We start from the raw sequence: 25,397 nt of genomic DNA, 5'->3' as shown, positions 1-25,397 counted from the left end.
GGAATTATCGTATCCCTATTCCTGTATTATATCATGAGGGCAAGTAACTCTACCTTATTCAACTTGGAGATACACTATCAATGACACATTGGAGATGAAAAGACTCTCGACATACATTCTTTTAATTGAATATATAACATCAGATGAAAATTTAATTCATTTAAAAGTTTTCCCCTTGTTTTGTAGGTATACTGCTTCTAACAAGTGAACATAGAATTCAGACAGAGTAGATGGAAACAAGGAACAATGTAACTTACTTCATCCTCTTGGGCCTCACACAGAATCCAAAGGAGCAGAAAGTACTTTCTGTTATGTTCTTATTCTTCTACATCTTGACTGTGGTGGGAAACCTGCTCATAGTTGTGACTATAACTGTCAGTAAGAACCTGAGCTCACCAATGTACTTTTTTCTTGCTAGCTTATCATTTATGGATGTCACTTACTCTTCTTGTATTACACCTAGATTGATTTCAGACTTGTTCTTTGGGGAAAAAATCGTATCCTTTAAATCTTGCATGACCCAGCTATTTACAGAGCACTTTTTTGGTGGATCAGAGATTGTACTTCTGCTGGTGATGGCCTATGACCGCTATGTGGCCATCTGTAAGCCCTTGCATTATTTGGTGATCATGAGGCAGAGGGTGTGTGTTGTGCTGCTGGTGGTGTCCTGGGTTGGGGGTTTTCTACACTCAGCAATTCAACTCAGCACTGTTTACGGGCTCCCATTCTGTGGCCCCAATGTCATTGATCACTTTATCTGTGACATGTTCCCTTTACTGAAACTCGTCTGTACTGACACCCATGTCACTGGCATCTTAGTGTTGGCCAATGGAGGACTGATCTGCACTCTTGGGTTTCTGCTCTTACTCGTCTCCTACGGAGTCATCCTGCACTCTCTGAAGAACCTGAGTCAGGAAGGGAGGCGGAAAGCCCTCCAGACCTGTGGTTCCCACATCACTGTGGTTGTCTGCTTCTTTGTTCCCTGTATTTTCATAAATGCAAGACCGGCTAATACTTTTCCCGTTGACAAATCAGTGAGTGTGTTCTATACAGTCATAACTCCCATGCTGAACCCACTAATCTACAGTCTAAGAAATTCTGAATTAACTAATGCTCTGAAGAAGATCTGGAGAAGAAACATTTTTATCTCATATTAAATAAGTGCATCATTTACTATGAAGTTAGACATTGACATCAGAGTCCATTTTCCTAGAATGCTGAAGTCATTTTAAAATTTGTTTCTGGATTCACTTTCTCCAATGAATATATATTAATTATTTTAAGTAATATAATTATAGAACTGTGCTATTATTAACAGTTTCCCTCCCTACTATAATGGAAAGTCTATAACTCCTTGTTTATCACTGTACCTAGAAAGGTATAATGCCTATATAGTGACATAATATTATATATTATAATATATATTATTATATAATTATATTGTATTATATATTATATACATATATATTTATACATTGCACATATTATATAAATATATATAGTATACATATACATATATGTTATATATTATATATATATTATATATGTATTATATATATAATAATATATGGTGATGAAACTTATAGTGGGAAAATTATACACAAAATTTTTAATATAATATGTTTTTGTTTGTAAGTAATATTGAACTAAGCTATTAATAATCAAGATTTTCCAGGTGGTGCTTGTGGTAAAGAATCCATCTACCAATGGCGGAGACCAGGGTCAGTATAATCCCCTGGAGAAGTGTGTGGCTACCCATTCTTGAATCACTATTGTGAGAGGAGTTTTGTGGGCTACAGTTCATGGGTTACAAAGAGTCGGGCATGACTGAAGTGACAGCATGCATTAGTAAACAGAATGAATGAAAACCAAACAATATGGGATAAAGGTTTTTTTTTTTTTTTAACAGTTTATAGGTTTTTTTTTTCATTTATTTTTATTAGTTGGATGCTAATCACTTTACAATATTGTAGTGGTTTTTGTCATACATGAGATAAAGTTTCAAATAAATTTCCTATTTCCCTCAGCATTTTCCAGCCCTCATTCTCAGCTGTTGTTGGGTCACTAAGTTGTGTCCGACTCTTTGCTACCCCATGGACTGCAGCATGCCAGACTCCCCTGTCCTTCACTCTCTCCTGGAGTTTGCTCAGATTCATGTCCACTGAGTCAGTGATGCTAGAGGTTGGCCTTAAATTTGTTTCTTTTCATCTGGTAATAATCTTGGTACATGCAAGTGTATTTAACATATGGATATTTGTTTCTATATATATTTAATACTCGCTTTTACTATGCAAAATCTTGAAAATGTTTCCATTCCAGTCCATATATTGTGTGCATTTTACAGGCAATATTACTGGAGTGGGCTGTCATTTCCTCCTCCAGGGGATTTTCCTGACCCAGGGACTAACACCCTCTCTTGCATCTCTTGAATTCGCAGGTAGATTCCTGATCACTCTGCTACCTAGGAAGCCCAATCCTATATCTAACCTTAGTTTTTCTTATTGTGGGCAATACTCCTTATAAATTTTTACTAGAATTAATGTGTACAGTCCTCTCCAGTTGCTTGCTAAACCTTTCTATGACAAAAAAATTATTCAAAAATACATGGTCTTATAAATAGGTAAATATGAGTTCATTGGCATAGAATCATTGCTATAATATTTGAATCAATGGTCAGGTAGTATATGCATTTAAAATGTTGATATTGATAGTTGTAGCCAAACTACCATTCTTGAGGTTCTTCTAATAGTTACAGTCCTATCTGCTGTCTGTGAGAATTCTTTTGTCCACATCTCAATGAGCAGTACCTGATAAATATGACATCTGATTCAAGTTGTACTTTAGCAACAACTGTTTTGAAATAATTTAGTTTGGTCATCTTTCCACATATTTAATTTGATTTTTTGTGAAAAAAAATTTCTTTTACCCATTTCATTCAATTCATTCTCTTTTTCATACTGATTTTTATGAGATATTTATGAACTAAAGAAATGATCTTTTTTACCACTGAATATGTAGTTAATATTTTCTGGTTATATGTTTTTAACTTTTTGAACTATGTAGAATGCTTCTTGCATGTAATCTTTTTTTACATTTTATATTCAATTTTTTTGTTTTTTGTATCCTACTTGGAAATTTTTTTCCCATTCCACTTGTGCGAAACATTCCTCAATTCTTTTTCAGTATTTAATTTTTAAAGCCTCTTTATCTCTTATATTAAAAAACTTGATTCATCTTGAATTTATTTTTGGTATAAGAGTTGAAAAGGGACTGAAATTTTAGTGCTTTCACGATATTTTGAGGTTTTTAAAAATAGTCTCAAAATTATCTTTTTGTCATTAATTTGAAATCTGACTATTATATCTCAGTGTATTTGGGTCCAATTCAAGACAATCTTCTGTTTCAATGATCTCTTTATTCATGTGCAGGCTGACATATAATTGCTATGATATGTAACACATTTTGATCTGTGAGGAGACTGGTAGTTCTTTATTCCTATTGTTTTTCAGAAATATGCCTAGATCTTCATAGTTCTATTTCAAAATTATTAAAAAATAAATAATTTGAATATAAATCAGATAAATAATATAGTTTAGAATGAAAATTAAGTTAAATATATTTAAAAGAGGTTAGTCACAAAACAATTTTCAGGTATTATTTTCAATAAGATTCACTTTAAGAAGGCTACTTTACGAAGAGCTTAAAAACCTATTACGCAGTCACTGTAAGTGTCTTCAGCCAACACGTCACCTCTTGTAGGCTTGGGCAGAGCTCGAGTTTCCTGTCTGTGTTTCTGATACCTTGTAGCTAGCTGTTGTTCTTCAGCTATGACACCTAAAATGCTAGCTGACATTTGCTGTAAGAAAAAAAAAAAACTTCTCTTTCAGCAAGTTCAGGTCTCAAATGTTTGCTAAGAGTCTATTGGTGCTGAGATCATTCTGCCCATGGTTGCCAGTGAGCGCTATGTGGCCGTCTGCCAAACCTTGTACTGTAAAACCATCATGAGCGACAGGGATGAGGCTTCTTCTTTCAAGTGGCATGAGCTAGAGGGTTGTGCTTGCTGCCACCCAGGTTCTCTTCATGGTGTGGGTGCCTATCCGTGGCTACAGTGTCACAGACCGTTCACGTGTGCGGTAAACCCTTTGTGGAAGCTTGTTTGCATGCACAGTACACCCTTGATCTCTGTTGCGACCAGCAGTGGGTTCTTTTGCCTGTGAAATATTTTCCCTTAATGGTCTCCTACGTGGTCATCTTGAGCTCCCCGAAGACGTGTAGGCTGGAGAGGGGCCGGCAGTTCCTCTCCATCCGTGTCGCTCACATCACTGCGGTCCTCTCAGTCTTTGTACCCTGCTTATTTGCAGCGAGAAGACCATGGCTCATTTTATACTTCGAAAACCCCTTTGCTAAATCTCTCAGACTTGCACACTCAGAAATTTAGAGGCAAAAAAATGCTACGAGGAAGTTCTGGAAAAAACAAAGTGAGTATGGAAAATAAGCATAACAATATAAAATGACTTTGTCTTTTAAAGGTAGAAGACAAAATATAATTTTATGGTTTGGGGCCATAAAATGATACTTCTTATTAATAGTATGTTTATTTTGAAATTTAGGCACTCAGAGGCAAATTCCAGGTAGAGAATTATTTACCATTATAAAACTGTATTTATATTTAGGTATTGCCCAGTTGTTAGTTAAACTTTAATTTGCTGCCAGAATTAGGGTTTGAGAATTCCCTGGCAGTTCAGTGGTCGGGGCTATGTGGTTCCATTGCCAAGGGCCAGGGTTCAGTCCCTGGTAAAGGAACTGGGATTCCACAGTCCACATTGTTGTTTTTCACTCACTCAGTCTTGTCTGACCCTTTGTGGTCCCATGCACTGCCGCACAACCGGGTTCCGTGTCCTTCACCATCTCCTGGAGTTTGCTCAAGTTCAAGTCCATTGAGTCGGTGATGCTCTCCAACCATCTCATCCTCTGTTGTCCTTTTATCTCCTGCCTTCAATCTCTCCCAGCATTAGGGTCTTTTCCAAGGACCCCTTCCAATTTGGGTCGTTTCAGCTCTTCACATCAGCTGGCCAAAGTATTGAAGCTTTAGCTTCAGCAGCAGTCCTTCCAGTGAATACTGAGGGTTGATTTCCTTTAGGATTGACTAGTTTGGTTTCCTCGCAGTCCAGGGGGCTCTAAAGAGTCTTTTCCAGCACCACAGTTGAAAGGCATCAATTTGTTGGTGATCAGTCTTTTTTATTGTCCAGCTCTCACATTCGTACATGACTACTGGAAAAACCACTGCTTTCTCTGTATGGACTTTGTAGGCAAAGTAATGTCTTTTCTTTTTAATATGCTGTCTAAGTTGGTCATTGTTTTTCTTCCAAGGAGCAAGCATTTTTTTTTAATAAAATAAGTTTATTTATTTATTTTAATTGGAGGCTAATTACTTTAGAATATATTGTGGTGCTTTTTGCTATACATTGACATAAGTCAGCCACAGGTGTACGTGGGTTTCCCATCCCAAACGCCCCGCCCACCTCCCTCCCCATCCCATCCCTCTGGTTTGTCCCAGTGCACCAGCTTTAGTGCCCTGTCTCATGCTTGGAACTTGGACTGGCGATCTACTTCACATATGGTAATAAACATGCTTCAATGCTGTTCTCTCAAATCATCCCACCTCACCTTCTCCCACAGAGTCCAAAAGTCTGTTCTTTACATCTGTGTCTCTTTTGCTGTCTCACATTAGGGTTGTCATTACCATCTTTCTAAATTCCATATATATGCACTAAAATACTATATTGGTGTTTTTCTTCCTGACTTACTTCCCTCTGTATAATGGGCTCCAGTTTCATGCACCTCATTAAAACTGATTCAAATACATTCCTTTTAATAGCTGAACAATATTCCATTGTGTATATGTACCACAACCTCCTTATCCATTTGTCTGACAATGGACATCTAGCTTGCTTCCATGTCCTGGCTATTATAAACAGTGCTGCGATGAACATTGGGGTGCACGTATCTCTCTCAGATCTGATTTCCTCAGTGTGTATGCCCAGCAGCGGAATTGCTGGGTCACATGGCAGTTCTGATTTACAGGTTTTTAAGGAATCTCCACACTGTTCTCCATAGTGGCTGTACTAGTTTGCATTCCCACCAACAGTGTAAGAAGGTTCCCTTTTCTCCACACCCTCTCCAGCATTTATTGTTTGTAGACTTTTGACAGCAGCCATTCTGACTGGTGTGAGATGGTACCTCATTGTGGTTTTGATTTGCTTTTCTCTGATAATAAATGATGTTGTGCATCTTTCTATGTGTTTGCTAGCCATTTGTATATCTTCCTTGAAGAAATATCTGCTTAGTTCTTTGGCCCAATTTTGATTAGGTCATTTATTTTTCTAGTATTGAGATGCATGAGCTGTTTGTATACTTTTGAGATTAATTCTTTGTCCGTAGCTTCATTTGTTATTATTTTCTCCTATTCTGAAGGCTGTCTTTTCACCTTGTTTATAGTTTCTTTCATTGTGCAAAAGTTTTTAAGTTTAATTAGGTCCTATTTGTTTATTTTTGCCTTTTTTCCATTACTCTGAGAGGTGAGTCATAGAGGATCCTGCTGTGATTTATGTCAGAGACTGTTCTCCCTATGCTTTCCTCTAGGAGTTTTATAGTTTCTGGTCTTACATTTAGATCTTTAACTCATTTTGAGTTTATTTTTGTGTACGGTGTTAGAAAGTGTTCTAGTTTCATTCTTTTATAGGTGGTTGACCAGCTTTCCCAGCACCATTTGTTAAAGAGATTGTCTTTTCTCCATTGTATATTCTTGGCTCCTTTGTCAAAGATAAGGTGTCCATAGGTGCATGGATTTATCTCTGGGCTTTCTATTTTGTTCCATTGATCTATATTTCTGTCTTTGTGCCAGTACCATACTGTTTTGATGACTGTAGCTTTGTAGTAGAGACTAAAGTCAGCCAGGATGTTGGCAATTTGATCTCTGGCTCCTCAGTCTTTTGTAAACACAGATTTTACACCTGGAAGTTCTCAGTTCACATACTGTTGAAGCCTAGCTTGAAGCATTTTGAACATTACTTTACCACAATCCACATGGCACATCCAAAACAAACAGACACCAACAATAAAACAGACAAGCAAAGAGAACCTAGTTAACAAATATTTAAAAACAAACAAACAAGAAAGCAGTTGTTATTATATAGTTCTAGAGATTTTGTTTTTAATTTTTGAAATGCAAATGTATTTATTATTACTCATTACAATTTTTATTTATGCTGTGACACTGCCACATACATAGATATTCTCTGTAGCTCTGAGAGTAAGCTCCTCCCACTTAGGGGTCATCAGTAACTTTGGTGACTCTTTTGGAAGGTGGAGATGTAGTACAATTTGTGGTTTGCAAACTGTGTGCTATATGTTGACACTGATTTGCAGAGAGGAAAGTTTCACATTATCAAGCCCCTCTTCCCCTTGCATTGCCAGGCAATCTGAGTAGTCCAGAAGAGAACAAAATCTTTCAAACATGTTTCAATTCAGTTCAAATGCAATTCAGTAGCTCAGTCATGTTCAACTCTCTGCGACCCCATGAACCACAGCACGCCAGGCCTCCCTGTCCATCACCAACTCCCAGAGTTTACTCAAACTCATGTCCATCGAGTCGGTGATGCCATCCAGCCATCTCATCCTCTGTCGTCCCCTTCTCCTCCTGCTCCCAATCCCACTCAGCATCAGGGTCTTTTCCAATGAGTCAACTCTTTGCATGAGGTGGCCAAAATATTGGAGTTTCAGCTTCAACATCAGTCCTTCCAATGAACACCCAGGACTTATCTCCTTCAGGATGGACTGGTTGGATCTCCTTGCAGTCCAAGGGACTCTCAAGAGTCTTCTCCAATACCACAGTTCAAAAGCATCAATTTTTCGGCGTTCAGCTTTCTTCACAGTTCAACTCTCACATCCATACATGACCACTGGAAAAACCATAGCCTTGACTAGACAGACCTTTGTTGGCAAAGTAATGTCTCTGCTTTTTAATATGCTATCTAGGTTGGTCATAACTTTCCTTCCAAGGAGTAAGCATCTTTTAATTTCATGGCTGCAATCACCATCTGCAGTGATTTTGGAGCCCCCAAAAGTGAAGTCTGACACTGCTTCCACTGTTTCCCCATCTATTCCCCATGAAATGATGGGACAAGATGCCATGATCTTAGTTTTCTGAATGTTGAGCTTTAAGGTGTTTAGTAACGTGCATTTAAAATCTATTTTTGAAACCCCAAAATAAACAGTTTGGGTTTTAGTTCCTCCTTTCTCCTGCCCTCCTTTTTTTTTTTTTTTTTTCCATTTTTCTTCCTTTTTTTCCTTTTAGTTTGCTTTGTTTTCTTCATGCATTCTGAGTACTTAGAACAATTCCTGGCCCATTGTAGGTACTCAACATTTGCTAAACTATTTACATAAATATTTAGACTGACAAATAGCACTAGTATATTTAAAATAATCAACAAGGCCTTCGGTATTACACAGGGAACTCTACGTAATATTTTGTAATAAATTAATGGGAAAAGAATTTGAAAAAGAATAGACACATGCATACACTGTGTACGATTCAGTACAGCTGAACAGTTGAAACTAACATGTTGTTAATCACTATACTTCAATATAAAATAAAAATTTAAAAATAGAAATTTTAATGTACTAGTTCTGTCATTGGATTGACATATTTACCTCTTAAACAAACTATGCAGGTGTATCATATGTCATAAAACCCTGGAGTGTTAGGTCCATGAATCAAGGCAAACTGGGCATGGTCAAGCAGGAGGTGACAAGAGTGAACACTGACATCTTAGGAATCAGTGAACTAAACAGGATGAGAACGGGCAAATTTAATTAATATGACCATTGTATCTACTAATTTCGGCAAAAATTCCTTAGAAGAAATGGAGTAGCTCTCATAGTCATCAAAAGAGTCTGAAATGAACTATTTGAGTGCAACCTCAAAAAAGACAGAATGATCTCAGTTCATTTCCAAGGCAAACCATTCTTAATCCAAACCTATGCCCCAACCACTAATGCTGAAGACATTGAGGTTGAATGTCTCTGTGAAGACCTAAAAGAACTTCTGGAATTAACACCAAAAAAAAAAAAAAAAAAAGAAAAAAGTTTTCTTTTTCATTATAGGGGATTGGAATACAAAAGTAGGAAGTCAAGAGATACCTGGAGTAACAGGTAAGTTTGATCTTTGAGTACAAAACGAAGCAGGGCAAAGGCCAACATAGTTTTGCCAAGAGAACCAATTGGTAATAGCAAATACCCTCTTCAACAATACAAGAGACGACTCTAATATGGACATCATCAGATGGTCAATACCAAAATCAGATTGATTATATTCTTTGCAGCCAACGATGGAAACACTATACAGTCAGCAAAAAAGAGCAGGAGCTAACTGTGGCTCAGATCATGAGCTCCTTACTGCAAAGTTCATACTTAAATTGAAGAAAGTAGGAAATACCACTAGACCATTCAGGTTTGATCTTAGTCAAATTACTTATGATTATATATCGGAGGTGGCAAATATATTCAAGGGATTAGATCTGATATATAGAGTGTTTGAAGTGGACAGAGCTTTGTAATATTGTCCATGAGGTGGTGACCAAAACTGTCCCCCAAAAAAGGAATGCAACAAAGCAAAATGGTTGTCTGAGGAGGCCTTACAAATAGCTGAGAGAAGAAGGGAAGTGAAAAGCAAAGGAGAAAGGGAAAGATATACCACCTGAGTGCAGAGTTCTAGAGAACAGCAAAGAGAGATAAGAAAGCCTTCTTAAGTGAACAATGCAAAGAAATAGATGAAAACAATAGAGTAGGAGAGACTAGATATTTCTTCTAGAAAATTTGAGATACCAAAGGAACATTGCATGCAAAGACAGGCACAATAAAGGACATAAACAGTATGGGCCTAACAGAAGCAGAAGATTTAAAAACAGGTGGCAAAAATATACACCCCCCCCCAAAAAAAAAGATTTTCATGACCCAGATAACCATGATGATGTTGTCACTCACCTAGAAGCAGATATCTGGTGTATGAAGTCAAGTGGGCCTTAGGAAGCACTACTATGAACAGAGCTGGAGGTGGTAATAAAATTCCAGTTGAGCTACTTCAAATCCTAAAAAATGATGGTATTAAAGTGCTGTATTCAATAAGCCAACAAATTTGGAAAACTCAGCAATGGCCACAGAACTGGAAAAGGTCAGTTTTCATTTCAATCCCAAAGAAGTGAAAGGTTGTTGCTGAACGATGAGACGCGGGATTCTTGGCCTCCGGAGGAGATGATTCAATCCGGGGCCAGAGACAAGGCTGGATCACTCAGAGCTTTTGTGTAATAAAGTTTTATTAAAGTATAAAGGAGATAGAGAAAGCTTCTGACATAGGCATAAGAAGGGGGCAAAAGAGTACCCCCTTTGCTAGTGTTAGCAATGGAGTTATATACTCTCCAACGAATCCAAAGACTGTCTGGAGGCTGCAAAGACCTCACCAGACCCACTCCCGTAATTTACATTTTAAGATAACAGAGTTGGCCAGAAGGTTTAATCCAAAGATTGTCCTCAGGCAGGATACGTCCTTGTAAAGACCAGACCTACTCTCATAATTTATGTTTTAAGATAACAGAATTAGCCAGAGGGTTTAATCCAAAGACTGTCCTCAGGCAGGAAACATTATTGTTATATAATTCTAAGGAATGTAGAGGAAAAAAATAAAAAAGGTTGTCCTTTCTTCCTCCTTGAATATCCCAGACCTCTCTCTCCTTGGGCACCCCTAGACTTCTTATCACCCTGCCTAGGAAATGACTCTCTCATTAGGACAATGCCAAAGATGTTCGAACTACTTTATGATTGCACTCATTTCACATTCTAGCAAGGTAATGCTCAAAATCCTTCAAGCTAGGCTTCAACAGTATGTGAAACAAGAAATTTCAGAAACACAACATGGATTTAGAAAAGGCTAAAGAACTAGTGATCAAATTGCCTCCGTCCATCCCATCATAGAAAAGGCAAGAAATTCAGGCAAACACCTGCTTCATTGACCACACTATAGCCTTTGATGGTGTAGATCACAGCAAACTATGGAAAATTATTAAAGAGATGGGAGTACCAGACCACCTTACCTGCCTTCTGAGAAATCTGTTTGCAGGTCAAGAAGCAGCAGTTAGAATTGAACACGAAACAGTGGACTGGCTCCAAACTGGGAAAGGAGTGTGTCAAGACTATATATTGTCACCCTGCCTTTTAACTTCTATGCAGAGTGGTGGTGTTGCTTTCAGTCACCCAGTCATGCCCGACTCTTTGTGACTCTGTGGGCTGCAGCATGCTAAGCCTCCCTGTCCCTCACATTCTCTTGGAGTTTGCCCAAGTTCATGTTTATTGCATCTGTGATGCCATCCAGCCATCTTATCCTCTGATGTCCATTTCTTCTTCTGCCCTCTATCTTTCCCAGCATCAGGGACTTTTCCAATGAGTCGTCTGTTTGCATCAGATGACCAAAATCCTGGAGTTTTGGCTTCAGCATTAGTCCTTCCAGTGAATATTCAGGGTTGATCTCCCTTAAGACTGACTGGTGATCTTCTTGTTGTCCAACAGACTTTCAGGAGTCTTCTCCAGCACCACAGTTTGAAGGCATCAATTCTTTGGCATCCTGCCTTCCTTACTGTCCCAGCTTTCACAACCATGTGTGGCCACTGGGAAGACCGTAGTCTTGACTATCCAGACCTTTGTTGGCAGAGTAATGTCTTTGTATTTCAACACACTGGATAGGTTTATCATCACTTTCCTGCCAAGAAGCAATCATCTGCGGTCACCATGGCAGCAGTCACAATCTGCAGTGACTTTGAAGCCCAAGAAGAGGAAATCTGTCACTACTTTCCAACTTCTCTCCTTCTATTTGCCATGCAGTAATGGGGCCAGATGCCATGATCTTAGTTTCTTTTAATATTTGGTCTTAAGCCGGCTCTTTCACTCTCCTCCTTCACTCCGCAGAGTACATGATGCTAAATGCTGAGCTAGATGACTCACAAGCTGGAGTCAAGATTGCCAGTAGAAATAACAATCTCAGGTATGCAGATGACACCACCTTAAAGGCAGAAAGTAAAAAGGAATTAAAGAACCTCTTGATGGGGGTGAAAGATGAGAGTGAAAAAGCTGGCTTAAAACTCAACATTCAGGAAAAGATAAGATAATGGAATCCAATTCTATCACTTCCTGGCAATTAAAAGGGGGACAGGTGGAAACAGTGGCAGATTTAATTTTCTTGTGTGCATGTTAATTTGCTTCAGTTGTGCCTGACCCTTTGCGACCCCATGGACTGTAGCCTGCCAGGCTCCTCCGTCATGGGATTCTCCAGGCAAGATTGCCATCATCACCTCCTCCAGGGGATCTTCCTAACCCAGGGATTGAAACTGCATTTCTTATGTCTCCTGTATTGGCAGGCGGGTTCTTTACCAGTAATTTTCCTTAATTTTCTTGTTCTTCAAAATTGCTGTGGCTTGTGACTGCATCCATAAAATTAAAAGGTACTTATTCCTTGGAAGAAAGACAATTACAAACCTAGACAATTTATTTAAAGGCAGAGACATCACTTTGCTGACAAAGGTCTGTACAGTGAAAGCTATGGATTTTCCAGTAGTCATGGACTGTTGTGAGATCTGGACCATAAAGAAGGCTGAGTGTTGAAGAATTGATGCTTTTGAACTGTGGTGTTGGAGAAAACTCCTGAGAACCCCTCAGACTGCAAGGAGATCAAACCAGTCAATCCTAAAGGAAATCCTAAAGGACTATTCAACTCTGAATATTCATTGGAAGGACTGATGTTGAAGCTGAAGCTCAATACTTTGGCCACTTCATGCAAAGAGCCAACTCATTGAAAAAAACCTCTATGCTGAGAAAGACTGAGGGAAAGAGTAGAAGGGGCAGTAGAGGATGAGATGGTTGGATGGCATCACCCACTCAATGGGCATGAGTTTGAGCAAACTCCAGGAGATGCTGAAAGACAGGGAAGCCTGTCATGCTGCTGTCCATGGGGTCACAAAGAGTTGGACATGACTTGGAGACTGAACCAGAACAATCCTAATCCCATGATATTTGCATATATTTTGGACTATCATGCTACATAGTTGATGTTGCATCATAAACCTATTAATGAAGTCACCCTAGTTCTTAAATTTATTTTTAAAGTTATGATCAAATGTGTATAATAAAATGTACAATTTTAACCATATTAAAGCAGCATTAGGTTAATTCACAATGTTATTCAAGCATTACCATGTCTGCATCCAGAACTTGTCCAGCTTCTCAGACTGAAATTTTGCAACCGTCAAACAAAACAGTCCATTTTCAGCCACTGAGCCCCAGGCAAACATGATTCTACTTTCTGTTTATCACTTGATTTCTAAGTGTTTCGGTCAAGTGGAATCAAACAATATTTAGATTTTTTGTGACTGCTTTTGTCACTTAATGTCATATAATATCCTAAAGACATATGCAAAGGTTTATTTCTAGACTCTGTGTTTTACTCCCTTAGTCTGTTTTCCATATTTATTCTAACACTAGTGCTGTGATTACTATAGCTTTGTAGTATGTTTTGCAATCTGGAAGTATGAGACTTCCAACTTTCTTATTTTTCAAAATTGTTTTGACAATTTGGAGTCTTGAGGTTCTTGTGAATTTTATCATGAATTATTCTATTTCAGTGAAAAATAGGTTGGAATTTTGACAGGGTTTGTACTAAACCTGTAGATCACTGGAGGTAGCATTAACATCTTAATATTATTAAATACTCTAGCTTATAAATATCTTTCCATATATGTGTGCATTCTGCAATATCTCTGACTAATGTTTTGTTGTTTTTAGTTTATATGACTATTGTTCTATGGTTGTGTTTATTCTTAATTATTTTATTCTTTTTGGTGCTGTTGTAAATGGAATTACTTTCTTAATTTCTCCTTGGTTTGTTCATGATCATATGAAAATTCAACATTTTACAAAAACTCTCAGCAAGTTTGAAATAGAAGGAAAGTACCTTGATATAATGAAGTCCATGTATGACAGATCCATCTTCACCATTGAAAGATTTAAACCTTCCCCTTAATATCAGAAAGAGGACAAGAGGGCTCATGCTAAGAAAGCTTTTTACACACAGTACTGCCATAAAAATTCCTGTGAAAAATTCAGGGCTTTCTATGTAAAGTTACTGTCACCTCTGAAGTGAGATAATTTTACTTATTAATTTTTATTTAGCTTTCCCTTCTGTAACACTCTCTCTAATGGCAGCCACTTCCTCTCCTTTAAATCACAGATTAAATATCATCTTCTAAGAGAGGACTTCATTTCGGTTCAGTCACTCAGTTGTGTCCGACTCTTTGCGACCCCGTGGACTGCAGCACGCCAGGCTTCCCTGTCCATCACCAACTCCCAGAGCTTACTCAAACTCAGGCCCATCGCGTCAGTGATGCCATCCAACCATCTCACCCTCTGTCATCCCCTGCTCCTTCCACCTTCAATATTTTCCAGCATCAGGGTCTTTTCCAATGAGTCGGTTCTTCGCATCAGGTTATGAAAGTATTGGAGTTTCAGCTTCAGCATCAGTCAAATTTTCCCTCTTTTTGGTCGCAGTACTCTAGTTCTTATATTGCAAGACATAAATAAGAACACAAGTACTTTATTAAATGTCTCCTTCTTAATTTTTTGACTCCTATATAAGAAAATAAGATTCTTGCAAAAAAAATTTTTTTACATGATTTTCCCCCAGGTTTTGCTAATTGCTGTATCCTTATGCATGGCAAAATTGCTGGCATAAAAGAGGTGGCTTAACATTTAAAATATTAATAACTGGATATATAATTAGCTATTAGTTATTTCATTTTAAGGCATTTAATTCTGTTTTTTGATATAACTTTTATATGTCTAACCAAAATTTAAGTTGATTAAATTGCATAGTAAATAAATGGAAAGAAATTCATGCTATGCCAGGTGGGGAAATACATGACAAGTTCACTGAAGAAAAATGACCGGGTTTATATATTATTCTTGATTGCCTTTAGGCTCAAAAGGATTCTAAATCACTTTTTAGAATGTTGGACCTTTTTCCCCCCTATGTTGGACCTTTCTGACATGAATTATGTGACTTGGCATATTAATATCTTTACATATAGATGACCTTTAAAAACTTTGGGGAAAATCCAAGTGAGTTAATTAAATAAGAATCAGTCTTGGACACATTCCAGTTCCAAGACTCAATAATAATTGCAGCTGGAAGGGATAAAATATCCTGTGATCTTCACTCCTAAGAAGAAGATGATAATTGCTTAGTAACTGGCATTGATTTTTCTGAAAGTTTGTAAGTATGACTTAAAAAAACAATTCATGGCAATATCTTTCAAAATCTTAGATTAACTAATCTGACCATCTTAACATGACAGAGTGAGAAGGGCTAAATAGCCAAATGCTATTTTTCAAGTTCGTAAAAAGAAGTTACTTGTGAAAAATCTCCCTGGGAAATGGCTACTTGATATCTTCTATGAATATATAGGATTTCTTGGTCATTTTGATAAATTTCCTAACATGATAAACTTTTGTTTTTCTGTATGTACCTTATTTGAAATTCCTTTCAAATAATCTATAGTGCACATAAAAATGACTTGAATAATTATAAGGCTCCATGAAGAAAATATACAGTCAAATGAAATAAAACATATTCTCAAATAATAAGGCAACCTTTTGCCATCTGTCATTCCACTATTCCACTGGATGAAAAATTATTCCCAGTGTCTATGCATAACTTAAAGTCATCTTTCAGATTTTGAACACGTCTCCAAAGGTAAGACTAGTGGTCAATTGTGGGAACCAGACTCATAAGTGTGGGACTTTCTTTGTTGTATAAGAAGCTATATTACTTTGAAATCAATCAAACTTAGGTTCAATTCTAGATATACCACTTAAAATTTATTATTTGAGGAAAATGAAAGAGATATTCTGAGTACTAGTTTCTTCCATTATAAAATGGGAATTCCAGTTTTTGTTACTCTAAATATTTAATGTGATACATTAAATTATGAGTGTGTGATTGCAATATATGGTTAAGATTTTTCAGCAGCAGGATGATGTCATCAGAATAAAATTTGAAAGGACAATTTGGGCTGCTTTGGGAGAACCAGTTTTTGGAGGCCAGAATAAACATGGAGAGATTTAGCAGGAAGCTACTCCAGTAGACCAGGAAGAAATTAAGAAGTAGGATATGATCAAACTTGCGATAGATTTTGAAAGTAAAGAGGAATTAAAGTTTTATGAAACTATCAGTGAGTGAAGAGCACTGAATCTTTTTGTTTGAATAATAGCGTGGAATATAATAGGACTTAATAGATAAATATGGAACACCTGTTTAAATTTTGTATAGGAAATGTTTATATTTATAGTAGAACTTTTAAGAGTTGGTTTTATAAACACTACACTGTCATTAAACTGTATGTCAAAATCAGAAATGTTACATATATGTGTTTGAACATTAGAGGAGAATTAGGGACTGACACAAAATGAGACTTTTGTGGCATTTATTGGTCAGGAGAAGGGAAATATCCAACTAAAGACCTAAGAAGTGTCAGTGAGGTTTGAGACAATTCAGGACAAGGATCTTCTGTTCACAGTTTGATCTACCTACACTGAAAAATCCCATGGACGGAGGAGCCTGGTGGGCTACAGTCTATGGGGTTGCAAAGAGCAGGACACGGCTGAGCGACTAGACAGAGAGGGGATAAGGATCTTCTATTCACTGTTTGACCTACCTATACTGATTATGTAAATTACCCTAAGTGGGTTTTATTTATTATGCTTTCTGACTCTATAAATGATACATCTTTTCATGGAGTTCTCTTCCCATCTTTTTATTCTTTCAAATTTTTTTTTAATCTCAGCCATAGCATTTCTTCCTCCAGGAAGCCTTCTTTGATTATAGTTTGTTATACTCCTATACTGTGACCCTAAGCACTGTGTAAATATGCATTTTAAAGAAGTAGTCTCTCAGCTGTGTCCAACTCTCTGACTGCTTGGACTATAGGTCACCAGGCTCCTCTCTCCATGGAATTTTTCAGGCAAGAATAATAGATTGGATTGCCCTTTCCGCCTCCAATGGATCTTAACAACCCAGGAATCAAACCTGGGTCTCCTGTGTTATGGGCAGATTCTTTATCATCTGAGCACCAGAGAAGCCAAATATTAGTGGCACTTATAACTTGGATTTGGAATTGCCTAATCCCTTGTTATGTACCATATCATTGAGGGAAAGAAACTACCTCATTCAACTTGGTAATCAAATGGCCATGACATATTAGACACAAATAGATGTTCTATATACATTCCTCTAGTGAGTGGGTAAATAAACAATTATACATTGAAGTGTTTTCCCCTTCAAGTGTTTTTTTTCCCCCAGTTTAAGTGTGTTTTTGTTTTTGTTTTTCCCTTGTCTTTTAGATCAACTGCTTCTAATACCTGAACTCAGCTTTTGTCCAGACTGGATGGAACCAAGGAACAATGTAACTTACTTTGTCCTCCTGGGCCTCACACAGAATCCAAAGGAGCAGAAAGTCCTTTTTGTTATGTTCTTGCTCTTCTACATTTTGACTCTGGTGGGCAACCTGCTCATTATCATGACTATAACTGTCAGTAAGACCCTGAACTCACCAATGTACTTTTTTCTTGCTAGCTTATCTTTTATGGATGTCACTTATTCTTCTTGTATTACTCCTAGACTGATTTCAGACTTGTTCTTAAGGGAAAAAATCATATCATTTGAATCTTGCATGACCCAACTGTTTACAGAGCACTTTTTTGGTGCATCAGAGATTGTGCTCCTGCTGGTGATGGCCTATGACCGCTATGTGGCCATCTGTAAGCCCTTGCATTATTTGGTGATCATGAGGCAGAGGGTGTGTGTTGTGCTGCTGGCTGTGTCCTGGGTTGGAGGCTTTCTGCACTCAGTGATTCAACTTAGCACTGTTTATGGGCTCCCATTCTGTGGCCCCAATGTCATTGATCACTTTATCTGTGACATGTTCCCTTTATTGAAACTCGTCTGTACTGACACTTATATCATTGGCATCTTAGTGTTGGCCAATGGAGGACTGATCTGCACTCTTGTTTTTCTGCTCTTACTCGTCTCCTATGGAGTCATCCTGCACTCTCTGAAGAACCTGAGTCAGGAAGGGAGGCGGAAAGCCCTCCAGACCTGTGGTTCCCACATCACTGTGGTTGTCTGCTTTTTTGTTCCCTCTATATTTGTAAATGCAAGACCTGCTAAGACCTTCCCCATTGACAAATCATTGAGTGTGTTTTATACAGTCATAAGTCCCATGCTGAACCCATTAATCTACAGTCTAAGAAATTCTGAGTTAAGTAATTCCATGAAGAAGGTCTGGAGAAGGAACATCATAGCTCATTTTAAATAAATGCATTAGTTACTATGAAAGGAGTCATTTGACATCAGCACCATTTCCTTTGAATGCAAAAGTCATTTTGTGCTTAGTCACTCAGTTGTGCCCAACTCTCTGCGACCCCATGAACTGTAGCCCGCTAGGCTTCTCTGTCCATGGGGATTCTCCAGAGAAGAGCACTAGAGTGGGCTGCCATGTCCTCCTCCAGGGGATCTTCCCAACCCATGGATCAAACCCAGGTCTCCCACATTGCTGGCAGATTCTTTACCATCTAAGCCACCAGTGAAGCCATTTTGCACTTTGATTCTTATTTCTCTTTCTTCAACAAGTTTATGACAATTATAAAGATTACAATTGTACAACTCTGCTATTAATAACAGCTTTTCTCCCTACTAGAATGTAAAGTCTATAATTACTTGTTCATCTCTGTTCCTAGAAAGATATAATGCCTATATAGCCAAGAGCCACCTGGGAAGCCCAACCAATGTGTGGATATATACTTTTTACTCTTTTTCATGAAAGAAAAAGTAAAAATGATGCTGCAGTTCATGGGGTAGCAGAGAGTTGGACACAACTTAGAGACTGAAAGCAACCACAACTCTTTTTCAGGACAGATCCATTTTTATTTAGATTCTTATCATGTAAATGAACTTTTAATTTATACAATTTAAAGTATTTAATTCTATATATATTGCCTTGTTTACTATATTTCAGTTGCATTATACACAAAATTTTTAACTTAATGCTTTTCCTGTTTACAAGAAACTTTGAAGTAAAACATATTAATAAACAGCGGTAATGGAAACCAAATAATATGGTATGAAGTGTCAAATGAATTTGCTATTTTTTCTCAGCATTTTTCAGCCCTAATTGTTGGCCCTAAATCTGTTTCTCTTCATCTGGTAATAATCTTTACAAATGCAAATGTAATTAACGTACATGTATTTGTTTCTTTCTATATATGTAACACTTGCTTTTACTATTCAACATCTTGAATATGTTTCCATACCAGTCCATATATTTCATGCATGCATGCTCAGTTGCTTGTAGTTTCTGACTGTTTGAGTTACCGTGGACTGTAGACTGCCAGGTCCCTCTGTCCATGGAATTTCCCAGACAAGAATTTTGGGGTGGGTTGCCATTTCCTACTCCTGGTGATCTTCCCAATCCAGGATCAAACTTGTGTCTTCTGCATCTCCTGCATTGGCAGGTAGATTCTTTACCACTGTGCCACCTGGGAAGCCCAAGTCCAAATATATATATATATATATATATATATATATATATATATATCTTAATTTTTGTTATGGTACAAAGTTCTCCTTATAAATTTATACAAAAATTAATATGCACATTTCTCTTCATGTGGTTGCTAAACTTTATTATAACAAATAATATTCCAATAAATACATGCTTTATATATGTGAAAATATGAGTTCATAGGCATAGGATTGTTCCTATGATATTTGAACCAATGATCAGGTAATATATGAATTTAAAATGTTGATATTGATAGCTCTTGCCAAACTACCATACTTGAGGTTGTTTAAATAGTTACAGTCTTGTCCACTCTATGAGAATTCTTTTGTCCACATCTCAATGACCAGTACCTGATAAGTATTTATGACATCTGATTAAAGTAACTCATACTTTAACCACAACCCTTTTGATATAATTGAATTTGATTATCTTTCCATATGTTTATTTTTATTTGTATTATTTTTGTGTGAATTTATGTGTATATAAATATAGAGAATTATATACATATATTCATTCAAATTTTATCTACTTCATTCAATGGTTAATCTTTTCCATACTAAATTTTATGAGATATTTATATACTAAAGAAATGATCACTTTTACCACTGCATGTGTAGTTAATATTTTCTCTTATATGTTTTTAAGTTTTTAAACTATGTAGAATGCCTTTTGCATGTAATTGTTTTACATTTGGTATTCAACTTTAAAAATTTTTTTACCTTACTTAGAAAGACTGTTCCCATTCCACCTGTGTCAAATATTCTTAAATTTTTTTTTTCAGAGTCTAATTTTCAAAGCATTTTCATATCTTATGTTAAAAATTTTGATTCATCTCAAATTTATTTTGGTTTAGGAGTTAAATGGGGATTGAAATTTTAGTGGTTTCTCTACATTTTATGGTTTTTAAAAAATAGTTGCATGATTATCTTTTGGCCATTAATTTGAAATCATGATTATTATATCCTGAAATCCCAATGTATTTGGATCTAGTTTGACACTCTTCTGTTTCACTAATCTATTCATGTGCTGGTTGACACATAATTGCCATAATATGTAACATATTTTGATCTGTGAGGAGACTCGCAGTCTCTCATTCCTGTTGTTTCTCACAAATATGCCTAGACTTACATATTTCTATTTCAAAATTATTAAAAATTAATGATACATTTAATGTAAATAAAATAAATGATATTTAATATTAAGTTAGAAATTTAAATGAGGTGGGGCTTCCTCGCTAGCTCAGAGGTTAAAGCGTCTGCTTGCAATGCACGAGACCTGGGTTCGATCCCTGGGTTGGGAAGATGGAAATCCACTCCAGTATTCTTGCCTGGAGAATCCCATGGACGGAAGAGCCTGGTGGGCTACAGTCCACAGGGTCGCAAAGAGTTGGACATGACTGAGTGACTTAAAAAAAAAAAAGTCACAAAACAGTGTTCAGGCAGTACTTTCAATAAGCTTCACCTTAGGAAGGTGAAATTAGGAAGAGTTTGAAAAACTGTTATTTAGGTCATAATACGTATCTTCAGTCAACCAGTCACCTATTGTAAGCTTCGGTAGAGTTTAGCGTTCCTGTTTGTGTTTCTTGTAGATCACTTTCTTATCCCTTGTAGATCGCTGTTGTTTTTCAGCTATGACAGCTGAAATGCTGGCTGACACTTGCTGTAAAAACAAAAAACAAACAAAAAACAAACAACAAACAACAACAACAAAAAACCCCTTCCCTTTCAGTCAGTTCAGGACTCAAATCTTTGCTGAACACCTTTTGTCTCTGCTGAGATCATTCTGCCCATCGTGATTACCATGAGCACTATTTGGCCATCTGCAAAACCCTGTGCTCTGAAACCATCATGAGTGACCGAGATGTGGCTTCCTCTTTCAAGTAACACGAGGTGAAGGGTTTGTCCTTGGAACCACGCAGATTCTCTTCATAGTGCAGCTGCCTGTCTGTGGTTCCAACGTACTGGGCAGTTACTGTGTGACAAAGTCTTTATTGAAACTTGTCTGCGTGGATGCTCACATGCTTGGTCTCTGTTGCTACCAGCAGTGGGTTCATTTGCCTGTTAAATATTTTCCCTTGAAGGTCTCCTGTGTGGTCATCTGCTGCTCCCTAGAGACTTATCTGTTGGAGGGGAGAGGCAAAGTCCTCTCCACCTGTGTCTCCCACATCACTCTGGTCATCTTAGTCTTTGTGTTTGCTTATTTGTGTATTTGTTCCCAAGTCCTGGCTACATTTTATACCATGGTAATGTCTTTGCTAAATTTCTTAAGCTGGCACACTCAGTAATTTAGAGGTGAAAATGTTATGAGAAATTTCTAGAATGAAAAAGTGAGTGTATAACAATATATAGTGAGTTTTTCTTTAAAATGGAAAAGAGAGAATACAAGTTTTTAATTGTGGATGACTGAAAACTACTTATCAAAATTATGTTGATTTTGAAATATAGGCAGTCAGAGGAAAGATCCCGGCAGAGCATTATTCACCATTATGAAGACTGTTTAGGTTTATGTATTGCTCAACTGTCAGTTGAACTTTAATTTCTGTCAGAATTAGTTTTGGGGAATTTCCTGCAGTCCAGTGGTTCTGACTACCTGGTTGCATTGACAAGGGTCAGGGTTTCAGCCCCTGGTAAAGGGGCTAGGATCCCACAAGCCACATGGCACAGCCAAAAACAACAAACAAAACAAAAACACAAATAAAACCTAGTTAACAACCAAAAAAGAGAGAAGCCATTAAGATACAGTTCTAGAGATTTTGTTCTTTTGAAATACAAACATATTTATTTATTTCAAGTCATTACAATTTCTATTTAAGTCATCATTCTTCCATGTAGCATAAATTATTCCCTGTTACTTGGAGGGTAAACTCTTTCCAATCAGTGTTTCATCAGTCACTTTGGCATCTCTCTTTGCAGCATGGAATTGAAATACAATCTGTAGTGTGTATTCCCACTGCTTTGTAGGGAGGGAAGTTTCAAGTCATAAAATCCCCTCTTTCCCCTGCAAAAATAGGCAATCTGCACTAGTCTGGAAGAGCACAAAAATCCTTCAAATACGTTTGCTCCCTTGCATCTAAAATCTGATTTTGAAACTCCAAAATAAAGACGGAACTTTCTTCTTGCCTTCTTCTTTTTTTTTGGTCTGCTTTGTTTTTTGATGCATCCTGAGTACTTAGAACAATGACTAGCCCATGGTGAAAATGAAAGTGTTGGCTCATGTAGGTCCTCAATATTTGTTGACTTGATTACAAAAAATTAAAAAATTGACAAATACACACTCCAGCTCATGCTCAGTCACTTCTGGCATGTCAGACTCTATGACCCTATGGACTGTAGCCCACCAAGCTCCTCTGTTCATAGGATTTTCCAGGGGAAAGAATATTGGAGTGAGTTGCATGCCCTGCTCCAGGGGATCTTCTCAATCCAAGTGATGGAACCCACGTCTCCTATGTCTTCTGCATCGCAGGTGATTTCTTTACCACTGAGCCACCAAAGAATCCCCAAATATATCTGGTAGCTCAGTCTGTAAAGAATCTGCCTACAGTGCAGGAGATCCAAGTTCCATCCCTGAGTCGGGAAGTTCCCCTGTAGCAGGAAATGGCAAATCACTTCAGTATTCATGCCTGGAAAACCTTATGGACAGAGGACCCTAGCGGGCTGCAGTCCATGATATCCCAAGAGTCAGACACGACTGAGCAACTAAATAACCACATATTTAACATAGATTATGACAAGTCCTACTCTATAGCACAGGGAACTCTACTCAATATTTTGTAACAAACTAAATGGGAAAAGAAATTGAGGGAGAGTAGACACATGCATGTGTATAACTCAGTCACTGCTATAGACCTGAAACTAGCACATTGTTAAACACCGTACTCTAACATAGGCTTCCACGCTGGCTCTGTGGTAGAGAACCCACCCGCCATGCAAGAGCTACAGAAGATGCGGGCTGGATCCCTGGATTGGGCAGATCCCAAGGAGGAGGGCACGGCATCCCAATCCAGTATCCTCATCAGGAACATCCCATGGACAGAGGAGTCTGGCGGGCTGCAGTCCAGAGGTTTACAAAGAGTGGAACATGACTGAAGCCACCGATCATGCAAGCATGCATGCTCCAAATTAAAATAAAAATTTAAAAGTAACAATTTTACTTCAGTGGTTTTGTTACTGTATTGACATATTTACCTCTTAAATTACCCAGATGTATCTGAAGCCAATGATATTTGCCTTTACTGTGGGCTATCATGCTATACTCTATGTTCATATCATAAATCAATTAATGAGGTCATCTTAGTTCTTAAATTTACTTATTAAATTATGGCTGAATATCCATAATAAATTCATAACTTTAATCATTTTAAAGTGGCATTAAGTTAATTCTCATTGTTATGCAATTATTACCACTGTCTATATCCAGAACTTTCCAACTTCTCAAACTGAAATGCTAAAACCATTAAAGAAAATTCTCCATTGTCCCTCACTGACCTGTGGGCAGCCACCTTTCTACTTTTGGTCAATGATTTGATTAAGTGTCTCGGTCATGTGGAATCATACAATATTTGTTTTTCTGTGACTGCCTTTTTTTTCACTTAATGTCATATTATATCCTTTTTCCATAAAATACTCTTGGTGATTGAAAATTATCTGGGACAAATACAAAAGCTTATTTCTAGACTCTTTTTACTCCATTATTCTGGTGTCCATCTTTATCCCAATACTAGTGCTGTGGTTACTGTAGCTTTGTAGTATGTTTTAGGATCAGGAATTATGACACCTCCAACTTTCATCCTTTTCAAAACTCTTTTGGCAATTTTGAAGTCCTTGATATTCCATATGAATTTTATCATGAATTTTTTACTTCTGCAAAAAACATTTTTGAATTTTGATAGGCAATGTCCTGACTCTTTAGATCACTTGAAGTAATATTAACATCTAAATACTATTAAATATTCTAGTTCATAAATGTTTTCCCATATATGTGTGTGTTCTAGAAATACTTTAACATTTTGTGATTTTCAGTTTATGAGACTTTTGCCTCATTGGTTAAGTTTGCTGTTAATATTTTGTTCTTTTTGGTGATTTTTAACTGAAATTAATTTCTTAATTTCTCCTTGGTTTGACTACAACCATATAAAAACTATACATCTTTTCATAAACAACTCTTAGCAAGTTAGAAATAAAAGGGATGTCAGTTTAGTCCAGTTCAGTTGCTCAGTCATGTCCTACTCTTTGTGATCTCATGAATTGCAGCATGCCAGGCCTCCCTGTCCATCACCAACTCCCAGACCTTACTCAAACTCATGTCCATCGAGTCAGTGATGCCATTCAAGCATCTCATCCTCTATCATCCCCTTCTCCTCCTGCCCTCAATCCCTCCCAGCATCAGGGTCTTCTCCAATGAGTCAGTTATTTGAATCAGGTGGCCAAAGTATTGGAGGTTCAGCTTCAACATCAGTCCTTCCAGTAAACACCCAGGACTGATCTCCTTTAGAATGGACTGGTTGGAGCTCCTTGCAGTGCAAGGGACTCTCAAGAGTCTTCTCCAACACCACAGTTCAAAAGCATCTATTCTTCAGCACTCAGCTTTCTTTTCAGCCCAACTCTCACATCCATACATGACCACTGGAAAAACCATAGCTTTGACCAGATGGAATTTGTTGGCCATGTAATGTTTCTGCTTTTT

General features: G+C 37.4%; 2 protein-coding genes across 2 annotated transcripts; both read left to right on the top strand.

Moving 5' to 3' along the window:
- The first annotated feature begins 230 nt into the window (after positions 1–230).
- LOC110148488 (olfactory receptor 4A47-like) lies at positions 231–1,157 on the top strand. The gene has a single exon (XM_020910497.2). The coding sequence runs from the start codon at positions 231–233 to the stop codon at positions 1,155–1,157; it is 927 nt and encodes a 308-aa protein (XP_020766156.2).
- Positions 1,158–17,540: 16,383 nt separating this feature from the next.
- On the top strand, positions 17,541–18,470 carry LOC110148479 (olfactory receptor 4A47-like). Its single transcript, XM_020910490.2, has one exon. It carries the CDS (start codon positions 17,541–17,543, stop codon positions 18,468–18,470), a length of 930 nt encoding a protein of 309 aa, XP_020766149.2.
- Positions 18,471–25,397: the final 6,927 nt, after the last annotated feature.

Source organism: Odocoileus virginianus, chromosome 10 (assembly GCF_023699985.2).
Source record: "Odocoileus virginianus isolate 20LAN1187 ecotype Illinois chromosome 10, Ovbor_1.2, whole genome shotgun sequence".
NCBI lineage: Eukaryota > Metazoa > Chordata > Mammalia > Artiodactyla > Cervidae > Odocoileus > Odocoileus virginianus.
The sequence above is the reverse complement of the archived record's forward strand: the minus strand, read 5'-3'. Positions and strand labels throughout refer to the sequence as shown.